General features: G+C 52.5%; 1 protein-coding gene across 2 annotated transcripts; it reads left to right on the top strand.

The window, feature by feature from the left end:
• Positions 1 to 799: 799 nt before the first annotated feature.
• On the top strand, positions 800 to 2,892 carry GBX2 (gastrulation brain homeobox 2; the record flags this gene model as incomplete). 2 transcript variants are annotated; one of them, XM_080799600.1, is made up of 2 exons in its annotated part: positions 800 to 1,322; positions 2,369 to 2,892. In XM_080799600.1, 2 exons carry the CDS (start codon positions 800 to 802, stop codon positions 2,890 to 2,892), a joined length of 1,047 nt encoding a protein of 348 aa, XP_080655726.1. The 2 variants fall into 2 exon arrangements, with proteins under 2 accessions (XP_080655726.1, XP_080655727.1); XM_080799601.1 differs by having other exon boundaries at positions 800 to 1,330; positions 2,328 to 2,456.
• Between the last annotated feature and the right edge of the window lie 18,966 nt (positions 2,893 to 21,858).

Consider the following 21,858-nt stretch of genomic DNA (forward strand, 5'->3'; position numbering starts at 1 on the left):
AGGGCATTTGAGGAAGAAATAGAACGCCCCTGGCCCAGCCGCAGTAGGTCCCAACCGCGGAAGCTGCCCTGGGAGGCGGCCTCGACAAGGCTGTCGGGCCGCGGGGTTCGAGCTTTGGAGCTTTGGAGCCCACAGTCCTTTTCAAGTTTGCGCGGCGCCGGCCGGGCGCGCAGGTCCCGGCTCTAGGGCCCGCGCGCTTAGCCGGTGGCGCCCGCAGCCGGCTACCGGCCAGCCCTGGTGGAAGGGGCGGAGCCCCGTTTTCGCTCCGCCCCCTCCCGGCGCAGCCAATAGGCGGTGGCGCCTGGCCCCACGTGAGGTAAGCCCGGCCGGGCAGCAGGCAAAATGTGAATGAGAAAGAGGAGCGCGATTTAAAGGTGCTGGCGGCGCCCGCGGAAGACAAGTGCGCCAGCTTCGCGCGCTCCCCAGCGGCCCGCGGGAGGCGACGGACTGCGGATCCGACAGACGGACGCACCGACGGCTGAGAGCCGGGGCCAAGGGTGGCAGACGAGACTCGCGCGGGCTCCGAAGGGCAAGCGGCGGGCAGCGGCTCCAGCGAGCCCGCGGAGCCCGGGTGCCCTCTCCACTCCGGGGCGCACGGCCTCACCCCGCGTACCGCCCGCACGCGCTCCCGCCGGGCATGCAACCCGCTCAGGACTGAGGGTCGGCGGCGCCTGCTTTCAGGGTTCCGCTCGGCCCCTGCCCAGCGCACCCGGCTGTGCTCCCAGCGCCCGGGGGGCTTCCTGGCGGCGGCGCGGCGCGGGGACTTTTCGCCTCTCGCTGGCCTCTCCCGAGCGCGTCTATGAGCGCAGCGTTCCCGCCGTCGCTGATGATGATGCAGCGCCCGCTGGGGAGTAGTACCGCCTTCAGCATAGACTCGCTGATCGGCAGCCCGCCGCAGCCCAGCCCCGGCCATTTCGTCTACACCGGCTACCCCATGTTTATGCCCTACCGGCCGGTGGTGCTGCCGCCGCCGCCGCCGCCGCCACCCGCGCTGCCCCAGGCCGCGCTGCAGCCCGCGCTGCCGCCCGCGCACCCTCACCACCAGATCCCCAGCCTGCCCACCGGTTTCTGCTCCAGCTTGGCGCAGGGCATGGCGCTCACCTCCACGCTCATGGCTACGCTGCCTGGAGGCTTCTCTGCGTCTCCCCAGCACCAGGAGGCGGCGGCCGCCCGCAAGTTCGCGCCGCAGCCGCTGCCGGGTGGCGGCAACTTCGACAAGGCGGAGGCGCTGCAAGCCGACACTGAGGACGGCAAAGGCTTCCTGGCCAAGGAGGGCTCGTTGCTTGCCTTCTCCGCGGCCGAAGCTGTGCAGGCGTCGCTCGGTGAGTCGGCGGCGCGCGCGACCCCGGCGCGGGGGCGGGAGGGGGCGGGGGCGGGGGCGAGCCAGCTCCGGGTTCCCGCTGGGGCCGAGGGGGCGAGGCCGAGCCCCCTCCCGACACCCCGCCCCGGCTTCCCCCTCCCGAGCTGCAGGAGGACGCGGCTGAGCTGTGCTGCGAGGCCTCCGGGGGGCATTTAGAGCCGAGCAACAAGCTAGGGGGTGGGGTGGCATTTAGCTCCCGGGGCCAGCTACTGCGCGGGGCGGCTGACCTGGCTGGCGGCGAGTTTAGAGGAGTCTAACCACCTCCTCCTGCGAGCCGTGACCTGGGGTCCGGGATAGGTTTCAGCCTTTAGGGGTGGCGGGTTGGGCTATGTGTCTCAGTAGTGCGTGTGCGGAGGGGGGCGCCGTTAGGGGGGACTCCCCCAGACCTATTAAACCCCTTTACTGGGCTTGCCCGGGAGAAGCAGATTCCTGGGAGGCTGTGCGTCTGCCGGTGTGTTGTGGTGTCTGGTGGGAAGTTCTCCTAAGGCTTCAAAACTTCCCTTTTGCCAACATTATCTGTCAAAAAAACAAACAAACAAACAAAAAAAACAACACAGGGATCTATACCTCCCTGTGTCCCCACTTGGAGTGCGATGTAATTGAGGCTCACTAAATTTTCACTGCTGGGGGGGGCAAGATGGATCATGAATTTCCTCTTCCGTCCTCACCCAGCCCCCACCCTAGGGACAAAGAGGATGCTCTCTTGGGCCTCAGGCCTCCTGTTACTTCTGCCTTAAGCTGCCGGAGGCTGGGAGGGTGCAGACGTGGCCTGGGGCCCCTTGAGTGATGGTTCTGGGCAAAGGGCCGTCGTCTGTCCTGTCTTCTTTCCTCCTTTGAGCTTTCTCACGCCCCCCCCTCCTCTGCCCCTCAAAGGCCAGGAAATCACAATGTGTTAATGTCATAGAAAGACAATCCGCTAAGGGGGGAAAAGGCCCAAGTGACGGTGGGAAGGGGAAAGGAAGGCCAGTGTGCGAAATGTAATAAAACGCCGTTTGGTTTTGCTTTCAGTCGGGGCTGTCAGAGGGCAAGGGAAAGACGAGTCAAAGCTGGAAGACGACCCGAAGGGCAAGGAGGAGAGTTTCTCGCTGGAGAGTGATCTGGACTACAGCTCGGATGACAATCTGACTGGCCAGGCGGCTCACAAGGAAGAAGACCCCGGCCACGCGCTGGAGGAGACCCCGCCAAGCGGCGGCGCGGCGGGCAGCACCACGTCCACGGGCAAGAACCGGCGGCGGCGGACTGCCTTCACCAGTGAGCAGCTGCTCGAGCTGGAGAAGGAGTTCCACTGCAAAAAGTACCTCTCGTTGACCGAGCGCTCGCAGATCGCCCATGCCCTCAAACTCAGCGAGGTGCAAGTGAAAATCTGGTTCCAGAACCGCCGGGCCAAGTGGAAACGCGTCAAGGCCGGCAATGCCAATTCCAAGACAGGGGAGCCCTCCAGGAACCCCAAGATCGTCGTCCCCATCCCCGTCCACGTCAGCAGGTTCGCCATAAGAAGTCAGCATCAGCAGCTGGAGCAGGCCCGGCCCTGAGGATCCAGGGAGAACCCGGGGCCTGGACCACCGCAGAGAAGCCACAGCTCTGGAGGGAACCGCGGTGGCCTCTGCCATGTTTGAAGCAAAACTCAAAGTCACCCCCACCCAACTTTGGACACCCCAAGCACATTGAGAGTATATTCATTAAAAAGGCTTAAAAGACTGCTTTTGAAGGGGCTACAGCTACACCTGAAGACACACTAAATATTTATTATACTATCCTACTTTGTACATAGATATCTATATAAACTGGATCTCAGCTGCAGTATTTTGAAAGTTATAGGACCAAACTACCCAGTAATATTCTCCACTCACATTCCAGAAGAAAACAAACCCTCTGCTGTAATCTTCCACGCATAGCAGCCTCCTTTCCATACTTTTCCAAAGGTAAACACGACACTCCAGAACAAACCATGGGGTTTACGCTCATTTTTGGTTCTATCTTGGTTTTCGGGTTTTTTTGTTTATTTGTTTTTTTGTGGGTTTTTTTTTTTTTTTTTAGTTGACTGAAAAGCAGATGTTTTGGGGGCAGCCGGGAGATTTGCTTTGCTTTGGTTTTGCCTGGCTTTCTTTCCTGGGGTTGCACATCCTATCTGAGCCATGTTTGAAGCACGTCTCCGTTGTGTTTAATTTATTTCAATGTAGCTTCTTTTCTTATAAGTTATGACATTTAAACAATCGCAGTCTTGTGAATAATAAAAAGGAGAGAGAGAAGGGGGAAAAAAAGACCAATCTCTGGGTCTCATAAGTGTGTCCAGATGTGACTGTTTCGAGGGCACTGCCAGGCTATGGCCAGGTGGCTGGTCTGGGGCCAGTACTGGATAAAAGTCCCCTGTCCTGGTCTCTGCAGGCTGGCTGGACACGAGCCACCTTGCACCTTACTACCAGGTTTTTAAGTGGAGAGCGAGAGCTCTAGTTGGGTTTTAAATTTAAGGGAGCCTCCTTTTCATCCTAGAAAGCTGACTTCTTCCCTTTTGCCTGCTCTAATCAATACCTAGGAGGCTGGCAAACTTCGGCCAGAGGAGGCGGCGGGCTCCCGGAGGAGGGAAAGCGAACGCGGGTATTGGTGGCTTTTCACAGACTCCTGATGCTCTAAACCGACCACTGCCAGGGAGGAAACGCGTTTTCTTACCAACATCCCCGGTCGGAAAAGGAGCGGTGCTCGCGCCCCAAACTGGGGCAGGCGCCCATAAATCAGGCTCCGGGCGTTATCTGGTGACGGGAGCAGAAATCCACCCAACCGAGCTGGGCTTCCCGGCAGCGCTCAGCTCCGGGAAGTGCGGTGAGCGTCCGCAGGCCGCGCACCTCCCTCTCCAGGCGGGGTCGGAGGGGCGGGCCCGGACTACCGCCCCACCCCGAGGGCTCTGGGGCGGTCGGCTGCACAAAAAGGGTCCCGGAGAGGAGCGCAGACGGGGTGGCGGCTGGGTCCGCAGGGGTACTTGAGAGCTGGGCAGCTCCCCGCCTGGGCCGGACGGCTCACAGGGCGCGGGAAGGGCGCACCCCGGCCCCCCCAGGCCCACCGCCCCCAGCCCCGGGCACCGCGCCCCCGAGCCCAGCCCTGGACGCCCGCTCCCTTCCCGACCCCGAAGCGCCAGGACAGGCCCCCCGGAGATTGTCGCGAACGGGCCCGGGGCTCTCCAGGGGCTTGGATAGGGCGAGCGAGACGGAGCGCGGCCCGCTGACCTGCGGCCTCAAGGGCGAAGAGAAAGAAGCCAGAGGCTTCGCCAACCTCGGCCTTCGGCGTGGGGAGCAGGCTCCCAAGCAACCGCGCGCGGTACCCACCACTGATCGCAACCCTGGGAGGGGAGAAACGGCGCCCTCGGTCAATACTAGTATTGACCTAAAGTACTCCGCTTACAACCCGTCACCTCCCCGCCGAGGAGGGCCGTGGGGTGCGGCCTCCGTCGACACTTCAGGCACAAGGTGAGGGACGGAGGCGACCGAGTCAGCGTTTCCCGCCGTGTTCCCAAGATTTCCAGCCGCGGAAAATGGCCCAGACTTGGTTTTCGAGCACAATACAGCGGAGCGGCCGGTCCTCGGAGGACCTCAGCCGGCTCTGCGGAGCGCGGAGAGTTTAGGGGATCCTTGCAGTCCCCCCCCCACCCCGCCCCGCCAAGAGCCCTGGGGCCCGCGGTGGAGGCTGCGCCGGGGTCCTTCCCTGCCCTCGCGCCGGGTCAGCTAGGCCCGGCCGCTCCCCCTGATCCTGCCAGCGGCCAGCTGGTGCGCGCACCCTGATCACCCGCTGGCGTCACCTGCTCAGGCAGGTTTCCCCCCGCCACTCGCCTCCCCGCACATTCGAGGCCAGCGGAGACGCCGCCCCCACCATGACCCATTCCCCCACCCCCACCCCGCACACCTGAGCCAGTCAGTCCGGGGGCGGGATGGATAGGCGCCCCCGACGAACGGTGGCTGGTGGTGTAGAGTCCCAGCCGAAGGAGCGGCGGCCTCCCGGGCGGGGGCGCCCCCACTCGGCACTCCGGGCCTGCGGGAAGAACCCTGGGTATCGAGAGCGGGGTACCCGAGTCAGATTCTGGAGCGCCCCCGCTTCCCGTGTACCTTTACACCCTAACAGGTGTAACTCCCACCCATCTTCTCTGAAAGCCCGTGGTAGGTACAGAAAGCACAGAGGGACCCAGAGCCTTGGCTACGCGAACCTCTCGGGAAAACGAAGCTCCCTAGAAACTGGGGGCCACCTCCGGGAATCCCCACCCCGGTGGGGCAGGGGAACAAAGCTGCCTGGCCCTTCCCAGCTGTGAGATCCTCGCCCTTCTGAAGCACGAGAAGAGGGGCCGGAGCTCCCCCAGCCTGGGGACGTGGAGCCCCTCTGCTCTCTCGGGAAGCTGCGGCCCCGCCTCCCAACCCCCAATGCCGGGGCGCCCCCGAGAGCCTGGTGCGGAGGCCGAGGCCCGAGAGACAGGCCGAGGGGAGGAAGATAAACAAGCAGCGCTTGATGGCCGCTGTCATCATGGCCGTCATCATGGCTTTCATTTGGCTGCCTAATGAGTCACATCACAGGCAGAGAGAAAAATTGTCAATCGCCCGGGCCCTAATGAATTTTTTTGCAAATTGTAATCAAGCCAGGCCGTCTCAGCTGGCTGATTAATGAGACCCACGAGGCTCGGCCAGCACCTCAGCTTTTTATTCCATCCCGTCCTCCCTGCACTAAATTAACAGCAACTTGTCTGAGCTTCAAATTAACTCCCAATGATTAATTCTGATGGGGGGGCCTGAAGAATAGCTTGTTCTAATAGGCTCTGGCCTGAGATGCTGTTGGAAATTAATACACTTCCCCTTTGGCTGCCGGCTTTAATCCAAGGTTGGGTTTTGACATCACTATATTTGTTGTTACAATAAATTCCACTTACATCTGCAGATCAAATAATTACGCTTGGGAGCTCCCGGCCCAGCGCCCCCAGCCATCCGCTAGAGCCCCCGGGGGCTGCCAGCACCCCTTGTGCACCAAGCTGGGCAAGGGTCTGTAGTGGGGAGGGTGAGGGAACATCAACCCTACCGGGGACCCTCTGCCCTAGATCCCAGGGGAGTTGGGCAACCCTCCCCCGCCTTTTGGAGAACCAAGCGTCCTTTGAAAACACATCTACACTTCCTTGAGCAGAGCCCTCATGGGACTGGTCTTGCCCCCAGGCAACCTCTCCCACTCTCCCTGCGGGGCTGGGGATATCCTTGGGGCGGCCTGGGCCACGAGTGCTTGGATCCTCCCCAACCCCGTCCACGAGGGAATTCTTGAGAGTTAGCACGTGCCTCCACATTCAGCTTTTGCCTCCTAGTCTTCAGCCCCCTGGGTCATCCTTTCACAGGAGATTTGCAACTAACTGAGGGTGGGGGCCCTCCAGGTCTGGTGTGCCTTCCAAGATCATCCAGAGTCTCTGGCTGAGCCTGTGGCCGGCCTGAGCACCTGCATTCCAAGACCGAGGTTTCTCTCAGGGTCAAAGCCCGTTTAGCCCCGTGTCTGTTTGAGCTTAATTGGCTTAATCATTTCAGCTGTGCCTGCCTAACCTAGCAGAGGGCTCCTGCAACTGCTCCCTCTCCCCAGTCCTGTCCCAAATGGAGTTGTCCACTGTCCCCCTCCTGGCAGGGGCATCTGCATACGCTGGAAGTCAGGAGGGTCACTCCGGTGGACCTCAGGATCTGGTCACCACCTTCACTGATCCTGGGCCTTCTCAGATCTCATCCGCTGCCTGGGGAAAGCTGGAGGTGGCTTCCTGAGGCCCAGCCGTGGAATCTACCTCGACTGGCTCTCCTCTTGCCTGCAGGATACTGGAGTGACCACGCAGCCAAGTGGCCTGCCCACACCCAGCCTCCCTGGGAAGGAGGCTTCTGTAGGCGCATGCCTGTTTCTGTCCCCGGAGACCCCCGCCTCCGCTCCAGCGGGCGGTACGAGCAGGCGGCCTGCTTGGGACCTCTGCAAGGCATGGCTTCCTGGAAGGCCCTGACGCCAGGGACAGAGCCTCTTTCTCCCGAAGCTCGGCACCTGGGCTATCGGGGAGCCAGGCTCTGGGGTCGAGGGGGAAGCTGCGGTCTGGGGTCTACCAGAAGCGGCCCGGGCGAAGGGAGGAGGCATTAATCTTCATTTTGGGCCCTTATGGTGTAAACAGGAGAAATATGATCCTGGCAACCTAACATGAATGCAAATCACACCGTCAGAGTAATAAAGCACCTGAAACCCCGACACACAAAAGCAACACCATATGTATGAAGACAACCTGCATAAATTATAAATTACATCATAAAATTGATTGCCTATTTGAATAGTTCAGAAGTGAGAGACCTAAGCTGACTTCCGCCCTCCGTGGCTTTGGAGGAAGGTCAGGGAGAGCACTCCCCCCGACTGGCCTCAGACCGGGGTCACTGCGCCCAGAGTCTCCTGCCAGCGCTGTGGCCCAGCCTAGTGGCGCCAGGGGTGGGAAGCACACTTTACACCCTGTGCCCTGTGCGCACTGCCAGCTCCGGGCCACAAGGAGGGGACAGGCCCACAACCATGGACGCCCTGCTAGGGGCGGGTCACCGGCCAGTCTGGGTCCCAGAAACCCGGGGCACGTGCTGCTGCTGCTACCTTCCCTGACGCTGCTCAGATTTCTAGCTCGGACCCAAAGGTCCCTGCAAAGGCCTCCCTCCCCACAGAGTGGGCTCTGGGGCAAGCACGGGTGTGAGTGCTTGGAGTTGTGGGACTCCCTGCTAGGTCTCAACCTGCCTTGCCATGATTTTCTGTCTTTCTGGATCCCCAACGGCCAAGAGACCCCAGCGCACTGGAGGAACCAAAAACACCATTCAGAGGTGCCCATGGAAGTTGAGAGCCCACTGTGCACTCAAGTCTGGCCTCGGCGCTTCTCCAACTCGCCAACCCTACCTTCCACCGCCAGAAGCCCTTTCGAGGGCCTGGGCCTCTGTGCTCCAACCTGTTTCTACCCCACTGCCTGGAGGCCCAGAGTCTGGTCTCTGGCCCCCACCCTGCACCCCCATACTCCGTGTCCCCACATCGCCTTTGGCCTCTGAGATCTCCCCACACAGCCCAGACCTCCACGATAGGCATCACCCCCACTTCGTCTCTGGGATGACCCACCCCCCTCCCCAGATCCATGTCCAGCCCCGCCGGACCTCATCTGGCCTTTGAGCTATCCCCGAGTATGGACTCTGGGCTGTTCCCTCCTTTCCGATCCCACAGTCCACCACCAACACTCCCACCTCCACCAGTGCGCGGGCCCTGGCCTACCCGTGCCCACCGCGCTCTTCCTGGAACAGGCCCCCATCGACATCCCCGTGTCCACCACGGAGCTGCGCAATGCGCTGGGGTAGGGAAGGGAAAGCGGAGGCCGGGGCTCAGGGCAAGGTCGTCAGACCGCGAGGAAAGCCTGTTCTCCCCGAAACCATCGAGCGCCCCCTGGGCCCCAAAGGGGAGAGGAGCAGATCTGGGCGCCCCGGGGCTCCCGCAGCTCAGAACTCCATGGAGGCAAGGAGGCCGTTGGTTGGTGCGGCAGCCCATCCGGGGCGCGATTCTCACTCTCGACCCTTGCTGGGGTAACTCTCCCGGGCCCTGCGCCCAGTATTGCGAGCCCTGCCTAAAGGCCCCCCAACCCCCCCAAGGCTAGAGGCAGCGGCCTGGTGTCCAGGCCAAGGCCTGCAGCAGGGCCTGGCCTTGGAAGCGGACGTCACGCCGGGTGCCCACCCTCCCTCCTCCACCCGCCTCCATCCCCTGATTTCCCGCCACCGGATCCCTTGGGGCCTTTGTCGTGCTGGTCTGTCTCTGGTGTGGCCGCGCGTCCTCTTAAAGGGCCCGGCCCCCCAGCTCGGTCTCCGCGGCCGCCGAACGACAAAGGATGAAATGGGATTACACCAACCCAATCCCATTAAGCCTCCCTCCCCCACCCTCACCCCTCCACCCCCCAACCCGGCCCTCCCGCGGGACTCCTGCCGGCTCAGATCCCCTGCCCGTTCCTTCTCTCCCCGCCCCCAGCCCGACTTCTACCCAAGCACCTGGACTGGCAACCCAAGTGGGCTGAGTGCCTGGGGGTTTGGAAGCGGCCGCTTGACCCCAGGGTGGGAGCGCGGTCCTCTCTTTGAATGACAAAAACTGAGCCCTGCCACACCTCGGAAGGAAACAAGCGGTGGAGGGGGGTGACCCCATCAGGCCTTGGACTGGCCTCCCTCAAGCAGGGTCAGTCCAGCGCAGGCATCTGAACCCAAGCTGGGTGGTTCAGCCTGGAAGCTTCCAGGACACCCCTCCCACCGCGCCAGCCAAGGTCGCTGGGGCCTGGAGTGCATGTAGAATCAGAAGGGCAGGAGCTTCCTGCTGCTGCTTAAGGCTTTCCGGGGCGCTCTCGGATCTCACAGTCACTGGGGGAGGCAGCCCTGGCTGCAGAGGTAGTGGCGAGACCACTAGAAGAGCCTCCAGCTGGGTGGTCTATCCTGGACCACTGCCACACCTGATCTCTGTGTCTGCACAAGACTTGGGTGCCGAGGACCGGACCACTGGCCCCCCGGTCCTGGGGAGGTAGAGCCATGGGCCTGCTGGGGAAGAGGTGAGAGACGGAGGGCGCTGGAGGGAGAGGGATTCCGGACAGCACTCCTGCTGGTGGATCTGGGGTGGCGGGGCGGGTTCTGGGGGCGCTTTGGGCCTGTTTCAAGTTTTCCTTTCTCTTCACAGAGTCCAGCATCTGGAATTGGCTAGATCTTGGGGGGAGAGGGAGCACAGAACATGGCAAAGGGCCCAGGAAGGGGTGGGGAGGGGCTGATCCTTGTAGAGACTCCCCTTAGCTAGACTCGAACAAACCAGTCCAGCCATCTGAACCACTTTTTCTTCGCGGGATGACCAGCACAGGGTGGAAGCTTCAAGATGTCTTGCTTTCTGGGAGGTTGATGATGTAACACAGAGGAGGGGAACAGTAACGTCTGGCCATGGTAGCAGCCCACAGAGGGCCTGGAACACAGCCTCAAACTCAGACTGCCTTGGGCTCCAGTCCTTGGGCAGTGAACTCTCAGACCTCAGCAGGCTGCCTCCTCTGTTAACCCGTGAAGACCATCTCAACCCCTTGTGGGGATACCTTAGCGCCCCCCCTCAAGTCGGGAGCCCTCTAGGGAGGGGGCAGTGTGGCTGTCCACGGGAGTCCTGCTCTGTCTCGTTCTTAGTCTTCAGCAGGACGCTGGCAGGGGAGGTCTCAGTGGTTTGTAAATCAAGACTAATGACGTGAAGTCTGGTTTCAGAAGGGCCTTCATCATTCCTAATATGTGCAGTTACTCATTTGCACAGATACCCATCTCCCTCCAGAGGTGTCTGGAGGGATTATTTAGAAAGCTGGTAGGAGCCCAAGCATTGACAAAGGCAGAACGCAAACGCGGAGGTGTCACCATCCTAGGTCAGCAAATCTCCGGGTTGTGTACCCTCTGGCTAGACTCTGTTTCCAGTAACGTGGGGCTCTGTGCAGTCCAGAGTGCCGACCTTCATGGGATCATCTGAAACATGCGAAGCAGTGCTTCCACATGTAGGCTTGTGATTTTTGCTCTTAGACTTTAGAGGATCAATCATTTTTTAAAATGTTTATCCGTAGTTTTGAAGTGAGTTCCTATTTTCCACGAACATGGCTGGAATTTGCTTGCCAATAATTTCCATATTTCAGCATTTTGAAAGCTACAAATTTGCCAGAAAAGAATGATAATCGCCCATCTTTAAACGAGAAATTGTTAATTTGGGATTTATAAAGGACTTTCCTTAATGAATAATAGTGAAGACAGATTTGTCTTCCTGCCTCATTTTGCAAAGTCACATTTGTAAAGTCAGGAGATTTCCATTCTTTCCACTAATTACTCTCTCCCTCCAGAAGGCAGTTCTGCCGTGAAGAGGAGGCCGTCTGGGGATGAGATGAGGGGACCATAGTAGTGGCCCGGGTTCCTGAGAGCGGGAGGCTTCCCTCTCCCTGCGCTGGCAACACCTGTATGCAGAACCCCTCCCCCACCAATGGTCTGTCGTTGGTGGCATGCCAGTCCTTGTGGTGGTGTAGGACTGTCCCACAAACGTCAAAGGTGTGACCCATCATGTGACCTCTGAAAGTGCCCTCAAGGAGAGGGGAACTGTCCCTGGTTGAGAACATTTCTGTTGGCACCGGGCTAGGCATGGGAGACGGGACAGGACACTGCCAGACACACCCTTGGGCCCTCAGAGCCAGGGTAAGACAGCAACTTTGATCGTGGGAGACCAGTGGGCCCTGAGGCTAAAGGCAGGCCCTCATCCCCAGTGAGCACAGATAAGAAGGGGACATAGGCTCGGGGAGCCTGAGCAGAGGCCATGGGGAGAGAGGCCACTCACCCCAGCCCCTCTCCCAGCTCCCCGGGCAGTGAGTCTGTGCAGGGCAGCTCCGGGCACCCCCGGAATCCGCGCAGCAGGGCTTGTGTCCAAGCCTCTCCCAGACTCACTGCCTAGAATTCAGTGCCCTCAGGGGTCACCCAGTTCCTCCACACAGATGTCCCCTGGGCTCCAGCGTCCTTGCTCCGGATAAGTCATGTCCTACTTGGGAAGCTGTAGCAGTGATGTCACCCCCCTGAGCTGAGTGGCTGGGCTGGCTACCGTGGAAACACAGTTCTCAGGGCCCCTGGGCTATGAGCTGACAATGAACCCACCTAGGGGGCAGTCTCTCTCTTTTCAGAGACAACTCCCGCTCTGCCAAGGTTGAGATGCACCTCATCCGTTCAGCATCCCACTTCCTTGGGCTTAGGACCACAAGGCCCTCGGTGTGTCTTGGGGACACGAGGGCCTCCGTGGTGTCCTGCCCTGGGCATCCTGGAGCTCTTGGGGGCTGTGCTGGCCCAGGTCCCCACCTGGTCACTTGGGTCTTTGGAAAGCTTTCTCAGGATGAATGAACAATACCAAGACCAACGGTAATACTGATGACAATGGTCCTTCCACCGCACGCTACCCTGCTCCAGCCACCTGACAGCCAGGTAAATGGTGGCGTTTACAGCCTAAGTTGGAGACGTTTAACCAAGTCCTTGGTGAGGTCACAGCCCACAGATTCGGAGCAATTCAGCCCATGAGACCTGGAGTTGGCCAACCTCCCCCGGCATCTCCACAGCCTCCACTGGAGGAATTGGGTGATGCTTTCAGGAAATGTTCTCATTGACATGATTTCTTCCTGACAGGGTTGCCTTGGTCTTGAAATAAAGATTTAGTAAAAGATGACCCCATGTGTCCCCCACCCCAGCCCTTAGGTCAGATCTACCCTCCCCCACCCCCAGACTCTCCCTCCAGGCAGGAGAATCCCCAGATGCTTCACCCTGCTCCTCCCTCAACTCTGTGCAGAAAACATGGGAGGACGCTGGAGTCAGCTGGAGACCAGCCTGTGGCTGGGGAGAGGACGGAATTTCAAAGCTGCCAGGGCTCCCCAGGTGAATTGATTACCTCGGTACAGTCCCAACCAGAGTCCCAGAAGACTTATCTGAAAGTGAGCCAATGATTCCAACATACATCTGGAAAAAGAAAAAGACGAATGTGGCTGGGGAATTTTTAAAGAGAAGCGTAATGAGGAGGTCACTTGCTCTAATAAGAGCCAACAACTGACGTCCATGGGTGATGGGCCCTCCTCTGAGCACCTGAAATTCGTTAATTACTTGAATCCTCACAGCAACCCGATGAGGTAGGTATTATGTTTAACCATAAGAAATGGCATGTAGGGTCGCCTGGGTGGCTCAGTGGGTTAAAGCCTCTGCCTTCGGCTCGGGTCGTGATCTCAGGGTCCTAGGATCGAGCCCCGTGTCGGGCTCCCTGCTCACTGGGGAGCCTGCTTCCCTTCCTCTCTCTCTCTGCCTGCCTCTCTGCCTACTTGTGATCTCTGTCAAATAAATAAATAAAATCTTAAAAAAAAATGTCTGGTAACGTCCAGCCTCTTGGACCTCCAAAGGGGCAATTTTGTATTATTGTCACCCACATTTTGAAGATGGCAAAACCATGGCACAGAGAGGTGAAGTATGGTCCCAAGTTCACGCAGCTAGCCATCAGTAGATTGAGAAATTATATCCAGTCAGACGGGATGCAGGGTTAGTGCTCCTGGGATTACATTATATAATTGACAGACTAGCTACTCAGAAATAGACTCGAATATATGAAGATTGAATCTGCGATAAAGAAAGCTCCACAAATCTGTGGAAATGAAGAATTATTGCATATGTAGTATTTGCTAAAACTGGCTAATTGGGGAAAAAGACAGAAAAGGTCCTCACCTCCCACCTTACTGTGGATCAATTACAGATGGATTACAGAATTCAGTGTATAAAAGAAAACCTTCAGAACCTAGAAAAGAGGATTAGCTAAATAATTATCTGCTGAGTGGGGAGGACACAAGGAAAGAAGAGCAAAGCTGTCTACGTAAAAAACGGAAGCTCCTGTTCATTAAAAAGATCATAAAAAAATTAAAAATATCAGGAGCAACTGGGAAGAATACTTGTCAAAAACATGTTTCCACATGAATGACTAGAATAAAAGGGAAAGGAAGGTGGGAAGGGGCGTGGATGGGCCTTTCATAGAAGGTGAAAAGCAAACTCATTGATCCCACAAATATTTATGGGGACACGTTACTTGTCAGACACTGTTCTGGTCTTGGGATGTAGCTGGCATTCCAGGGGGTGAGAGTGACATTAAACAAACCAATGAATGAATGTCATATAATACCAGGCATTACACAGACAAGTAGGTGATAGGAAGGGAAACAAGGCTAGATAAAGAGGCAGGGGTGAGAGGTGCTATTGTAGAGAAGAAGGTCAGGACAACCTTGTTGATAAGGTGACAGTGGGTAGCTCCCTGAAAGCAGAAGGGAGCAAGAAATGCACAGATCTGGGGGAAGAACATTCCAGGCAGAGGGACCAGCAATGAGACAACTGTGCCTGGAGCAGACTGGCGAGGAGGAGAGTGGTGGGTGGGACCCTGGGGTCACAGAGGTAGTAGTCTAGCATCCTGATCATGGAAGGCTTTGGAGATTCTGGAAAGAAGTTTGGATTTTCTGTCAAGTGATGCAGGAAGCCACTGGAGGGGTTTGGGCAGAGCAATGCATACTTTTTTTCTTTAATTGCTAATAAATGTATAAAATTGGCCAAAATCAAGCATGTCTGGGTGGCTCTGTTGGTTAAGCATCTGCCTTTGGCTCAGGTCATGATCTCAGGGTTCTGGGATCAAGCCCCACACTGGGTTCCCTGCTCAACAGGTAGTCTGCTTCTCCCTCTCCCTCTGCCTCTAGCCTCCACCCACAGCTTGTGTTGTCTCTCTCAAATAAATAAATAAATAAATAAAATCTTAAAAAAAATAAAATTGGTCAAACTCAAGGAGATATAAAATAAGACTAAAGTGAAATAACACTTTAATCCTTTAACAAAGTTTATAATATAAAAATAATATAAGAATTTATGATATAAAAAGTTAGTAAGACCAGACACTGATACATGGGGTGTATCAGACACTGATACAGTGAAGTGGCCCTCATTCATGGCTGGAGGAAGCACATCCATTCAATAACTAATGACTGAGTAGCCACCATAAACCAGTCTTCAAGGAGCCAGAGAGGTGGTTGTGGACAAGAGGGACAAGGGATCCAGGTTCAGGAGGCAGGGCAAATTTTTCTCTCAGTCTATTTTAAATTTGTTAAGCAATAAACTTTGCTATCAAAAAATGAATAAGAAAACCACTATTACTACTTTTAGTCAGCATTGTAACTAGAGGTCCTAACCAAAGCAGTAAGATAAGAAAAATTAAAAGGCATAAGAATGAAGAGGGGCAAATGAAAGTATACATTTAAAAACAAAATATAAGGTAATTGGGAAAATTACAAAATTTTCTTGAGAGACATTAAAGAATATAAAAATAAATGGAGAGAGGCACGATGATTGTGGATGGAAAGATTCAGTGTCATAAATGTGTTAATTATTCCCAAACCAGTTCATAAGATTCAAAATAATTCCTATCAAAACTGTAGGACTGGGGTGCCTGGGTGGCTGAGTGGGTTAAAGCCTCTGCTTTTGGCTCAGGTCATGATCCCAGGGTCCTGGGATCGAGCCCCACATTGGGATCTCTGCTCAGCAGGGAGCCTCGCCCCACCCCCACCGCGTGCCTCTCTGCCTACTTGTGATCTCTGTCAAATAAATAAATAAAATCTTAAAAAAAAAAACAAAACAAAGAAACGAAAAAAATGTAGGAGGATTTTTTTAAGAACTTGGGTTAAGAATAGCTATGATACACCCGAAGAAGAAAATGGGCAGAGTGGAGAGGTGTATCCTCTAAGATATCAAGTCTTATAGGGGCACTTGTGTGGCTCAGTGGGTTAAGCCTCTTCCTTTGGCTCAGGTCATGATCCTGGGATTGAGTCCGGTATCTGGCTCTCTGCTCAGCGGGAAGCCTGCTTCCCCCTCTCTCTCTGCTTGCCACTCCGCCTACTTGTGATCTCTCTCTCTGTCAAATGAATAAATAAAATCTTTTTTTAAAAAGTCTTATAAAGTTCTGGTAATTAAGAAAATGTAAGTATTACCACAGGAATAGACCAGTTGAATAGCGAAACAGAACTGAAAGCCCAGTGCATATAATACCCTATGTATTCATGAAAACTTGATTTATCACAGTTTTATTTTGTTATTTTTATTTTTTCTAAGATTTTTAAATTTATTTGACAGAGGGAGATAGCCAGAGAGGGAAGACAAGCAGAGGGAGTGAGAGAGGGAGTCGCAAACTCCCTGCTGAGCACGGAGGCTGATGTGGGGCTCAATCCCAGGACCCAGGGTCATGACCTGAGCCAAAGGCAGATGCTTAACTGACTGAGCCATGCAGGCACCCCATCACAGATTTTTAAATAAATAGTGTTGAAGCAATTGATTATCTCTCCAGAAAAAAAGTTCCCTCATACACCACACACGCAAATTAAAAATAGTGTGAAGATACTGATGTAAAAGACAAAATTTAAAAAAAAAATTAGAATAGGGGCACCTAAGTGGCTCAGTCAGTTAAGCATCTGACTCTTGATCTCCGCTCAGGTCTTGTCTCAGAGTCATGAGTTCAAGTACCACTTTATTTATTTTTCTGAGATTTTATTTATATGTCAGAGAGAGAGAGAGAGAGAGACAGAGAGCACAAGCAGGGGGAGCAGAAGGCAGAAGGAGAGGGGGAAGCAGGCTCCCCACTGAGCAAGGACCCCAATGTGGGCCTTGATTCCCGGACCCTGGGATCATGACCTGAGCTGAAGGCAGCCACTTAATGGACAGAGCCACCCAGGTGTCCCTCAGGCTCCACTTAAAAAAAAAAAAAAAAAAAAAAAAGCAAATATGGGAGAATTGCTGTTTTCTAAAAGATTTCTTCAACAGGTTTCAAAATGCACTGCTCATCAAATGAGAGCATTTTTTAAAAGCCATTAACTAGAAGAAAATCTTTGTAAGGAACTGGTATAAAGAACAATAAAAGAGTTGCTACTAGTGAAAAAGGAACAGATTAATCAGTAAGAAATAAGAAAAGTACATATTTCATAGATGAGAAATATGATTGGCAAGTACATTTATGAGTATATGCTCAATCTAATTTGTAACCAGAGAAATTTAATTAAGGCCACTATGAAATATCATTTGACATCTATCTAATTGCAAAAATTTAAAAACCTGATGATACCAAGTGGTAGCAAAGGTGTGGAGACCTGGAACCCTCATATACAGATGGTGGGAATGTAAATTCATACAACCATGTTGGAAAATGATTTGTCTCTCATACTGTGAAGTCAAACACGCACACAGCCACATGGTGATTTTACTTTAAGGTATTTATTCTAGTACACTGGTGCATATGAAGACTTTCTAAGGAGTAATGAGAAACTGACGGTTTTGAGGAAACCTATTTAAGCAAATTTCCAAATGTCCTCCTTTCTACCCATTCTGCTCTCACCACAACACCCTCTTCCATTCTCCCTCCACTATGTCTAATCTTAGGTGCATCACCCCAGGTTGTAAAGAATATTCTAGACTGTCAGCCAAAGGTGCAATGAGAGATTCTGTTGTCAACGTTGTAAAAGAGAATGACTAGTGATTGTCTATAAAGTTCCTGCCAGTTGTTTCAATTTATTGTCTTCAAAGACACAGAGGAGAACCAATCCAGTGATTAGCTGGTACATTATTAAAAATAATGTTTAACAAGTAGAGAAATAGGGTCATGGGAAGTTAAAATAAGTTAAAAATTCGTGTTATAAACATATATGCATGGCAGAGAAGTGCAGTAAGGTGACCAGTGAATTATCTTTTAGGATATAAGTATTAGGATTACATTTTGTGGGGCGGACGACTAGAAGGACAACTTCAAGGGATAAAAGGGGGAGCAAGAAGAGATTTCTGAGCTTCAAAGACCTTAGTCATGTAATTTTAAATGGGATGGTGAGTGATGGAAAACTGCTATGGTGTTTGCACTCTACTGGACACAGTTCTAGTTTAACCTATTTTTTTGTTGAAGTATAATTAACATACACTGTTATATTAGTTTCCAATGTATAATACAGCAGTTCTACTCCACAGTTCTATGCATTCCTCAGTTATCGCCAACATAGTCACCACTTGCATCGGGAATAACTTTTTTTTTTTTGGACAGATTTTTTTTTTAAGTGGTTTAGCTTGAAAAGCTGTAAGAGCTAACTCCAAAATGAGACAAAGAACAATGTATTTGTTAGCCATTCACCATCGGATTAGATATATTCCTTCTTTGTCTCTTTGACAAAATTCCTTATTTTTGCTATTTTCCTTATAAAATAGGAATGATGTTCAGGATAATGCACTTGGAACACAATGAAATAAAACTGCTTTATCTAAAAAATACTGCCATTATTATTTTAAAATGTTAATATTTGAGATGTACCAAAGTTATATCCTTTCCAACTCTGAAATTTACGATAAAAAGTTGGCATTTCAACTTTAAAAAGTGGAAGAGGCAGAGTGCCTGGGTGGCTTCGTGGGCTAAGCATCTGCCTTTGGCTCAGGTTATGATCTCAGGGGCCTGTGATTGAGCCCTGAGTCAGGCTCCCCGCTGGGCCAGGAGTCTGCTTCTCCTTTTCCCTCTGTCCCTCCCCACCACTCGTGCTCACTCTTTCTCTCTCCCCCAAATAAATAAAACCTTAAAAAAGAAATGGAAAAGGATACGTAATTCTTCAAATTCTTTTAGAGAGTAAGGGAGGGAAAACTTGGAGACCACAGACCTGCAGGAACTCCCAAACATCTGTGCTGGAGAAGTGCATGAAAACATTCTATTTTTTAAAAAGATACTATTTATTTAATTGACAGACAGAGATCACAAGTAGGCAGAGAGGCAGGCAGCGAGAGAGGAGGAAGTAGGCTCCCTGCTGAGCAGAGAGCCCGATGCGATGTGGGGATCGATCCCAGGACCCTGGGATCATGACCTGCCTGCATGAAAACATTCTTGGCAGCCTGCTTGGTGACTGGAAAAACCGGAACCTCAAATCAGGAAGAGAATGAATAAACAAAGTGTGGTCCATTCACATGCTGGAACAGTACAAATGGATGAACTGCAGTGACACACAGCCTAGATAAATCCTAGAAAATCAGTTGAGTGGAAAAAATTAGGATTTCAGATTTATAAATCTCAGAAATGAACAAAACCAACGTGCTATATGACTTAAAGTATTTTTTTAAAGCAAGGGAAAGATTGGCACAAAATTCAAGAGAGTGGTTATCTCCGTTGGAGGCCCTGGGATGGTGGGTTTCTTTATTACTCGCTTTTATAACTGATTAACATCTACTCCATTTCACTATCACACCTTGTCTAACTACAAATGTTCCCCAACTTTTACTTTGAAAATCTTCAAACATAGAGAAAAGTGAAAAGAACAGCGAGTGAAGATCTGTACACCCTTTGCCTACACTATATAATGGTCAATTTATTTTTATTATTTATGGCAGTTGAATCACTCTAAACCTCTGGGCATCTTCTGAGAATAAAGACACTGGCCCCCTTGACTCAAACCATCACTAGCCTGAGAAGACTAACAGGAATTCTCCAACAGTATCTAATGTCCAGCCTGCGTTTGGATTTCCTCAACCATCTCACTCTCTCTCTTTTTTTTTTTTTCTAAGATTTTGTTTATTTGAGAGAGAGCACCAGGACCCTTGACCATGACCTGAGCCAAAAGCAGACACCCCATCAACGGATCCACCCGGGCGCCCCCTTCTCACATTAGATAGCTTCGTGAAAGACCAGCATCTGGTCAATTTCATAAACTGCACCTGGTTGTTATAGATTTTGGTCTCTCTTACCCTACAATTACACACCTGACACTGACTTTTTTTTGGAAAAGATTTATTTGTTTACTTGAGAGAGAGACAGAGAGCACAAATGTGAGGGGCAGAGGGAGAAGGAGGGAGAATCTCAAGCAGGTTCCATGCAAGCACAGAACCCGACATGGGGCTTGATCTCACCACCCTGATCACAGCCTGAGCCAAAATCCAGTCAGATGCTCGACTGACTGAGCCACCCAGGCACACCCTGACGTTGACTTTTTGAAAGCCTTCAGGTAAATATTGTTGCAAAATGCCTTCCTAACTAGAGCTGTCCAAATAGTGTTTCTTTCTCTGTCCTATGTGTTTCCTCTAGGTAATTAAAGTCCTTAGGGCATGGGATGGCCCTAAGAAAAGAAAAACAATGCATTTTACTATATAAGAGTTTTTCATTTTTATGTATCAAATCTGTCCATTTTTCTAAGCTTTTGGTTTCTATATCCCAGTGAGACAAGGCTTTTCCAGGATTATAAAAATATTCCATACATTTCTAGTATTCTTGTACCTTCTGTGTTTACATTTTGCTTCAGTCTATTTGGAATTTATTTTTGCATTTAGGGGGGTAAGAGTTGAAGTATACTTGCCCCTAAAAGCATAGCCAGTTGTCCCTCCTCATTTGTTAAATGGTTCATCTTTTCCACTGATGCAAAGTGCTACTTTTATCATATTCTAAATTCCCATCTGCTTCTGATCCATTTCCTAGAACCTGGATATAACTCTGATCTCTTTGTTACAGGACAAGGAACAGAACAGGAGAGGGAACAGCACGTGCAAAGATGGGAAAGCCATCAGATGGCATATTCGAGAAAGAGCGAGGCTGTGGGAGGGCAGCTTGTGGAGGACAGGTCGGAGGAGGAGAGGGGCAAGATCACATGGGACTTTTGCAGGACAAGGTGAGCAACCAGATTTTTATCCTAGGGATGCTAGAAGCTGTCAGCATTGAGAGCACAAGTTTCAGGAACTGACTTTCATTTTAAAAGGGTTGTTTTGGCTTCCGATGGAGATTCAACAAAGGGAGCAGCACAAGAAGCAAGAAGAGCAGCTTGGGGCTATGGGAGTAACCTGGCGCTTGGATTCCGGTGCCGGGCTGGAGAGAGTGAGAGGTAGTCAGTGCTAGGGTGTACCTTTGGAGATGACAGATCAGACTGATATATAGAGAGGTCGCTGATGGTTCCTGTACATGTGGGCAAGAGGTACTGGCAAAAATGAGATGGTACTTATTCAGACAGGGCAGATGCAGGAGGGCTCTATTGGGAAGGAATAATGTTTTGTTTGGGGAAGTGTACTTGAGGTGACTGTTGGGTATCAGAGGCACTATTGTTGCCCAGCCCAACACCTATTCCTCTATTTTCTCATTCCCACCCACAGAACAGAGGCTGGGAAAGAGAGGTACCATATTTGCTCTTGCAATGTCTCTGCATATGGCCAATGAGACTGTCATAAAGGGAAAATTAGCTGGAGGATGGTGGAAAATCTGGAAATGTCTTTGTTTTCCTGATCAAAAGGATAGATGTGGATTTTGCCATCTCTTTATCCCATGGATGTGAATGCAATGTCTGGAGTTGTGGCAGCCATGTTGCTAACAATAATAGCATGAAAGAACCTGATTTTTTTCCCAAGAATTTATTTATTGATTTGACAGAGTGAGAGAGGGAACACAAGCAGGGGGAGAGGGAGAGGGAGAAGCAGGCTTCCTGGTGAGCAGGGAGCCTGGTACGGGGCTCGATTCCTGGACCCTGGGATCATGACCTGATCCGAAGGCAGACGCTTAACGACTGAGCCACCCAGGTGCCCCCTGATTTTTTTTTTATAACATTGCTGAGCCTCAGCACCAGCCCTAGACTGTCTGCCTCAAAATATTTTATGTGATACAGTTAAACCTCTGTAATGTTTAAGGGGTAGTGTCCTTAAGCCTCTGTTACTATTGTTTGTAGCCTAAAGCATTCCTAACTATACACCATCGAAGTATCTACTTAGCATTGGATAGACAAGTCTAGAACTCAGGAGAGAGGGAAGGCTAGAGGTAAATTTGGAAGTCAGGGGCAAATATTGAAAACCTTGGGCCTAGATGAGATCATTTAGGGAGGTCGTGTAGGTACAGAATAGCTCAAGGCCTGAATCCTGGGATTCCCAATATTTGGAAGTGAAAAAAGGAGGAGGAGCAGG

This window comes from Martes martes (assembly GCF_963455335.1).
Source record: "Martes martes genome assembly, chromosome: 3".
In the NCBI taxonomy this organism is placed as follows: Eukaryota; Metazoa; Chordata; class Mammalia; order Carnivora; family Mustelidae; genus Martes; species Martes martes.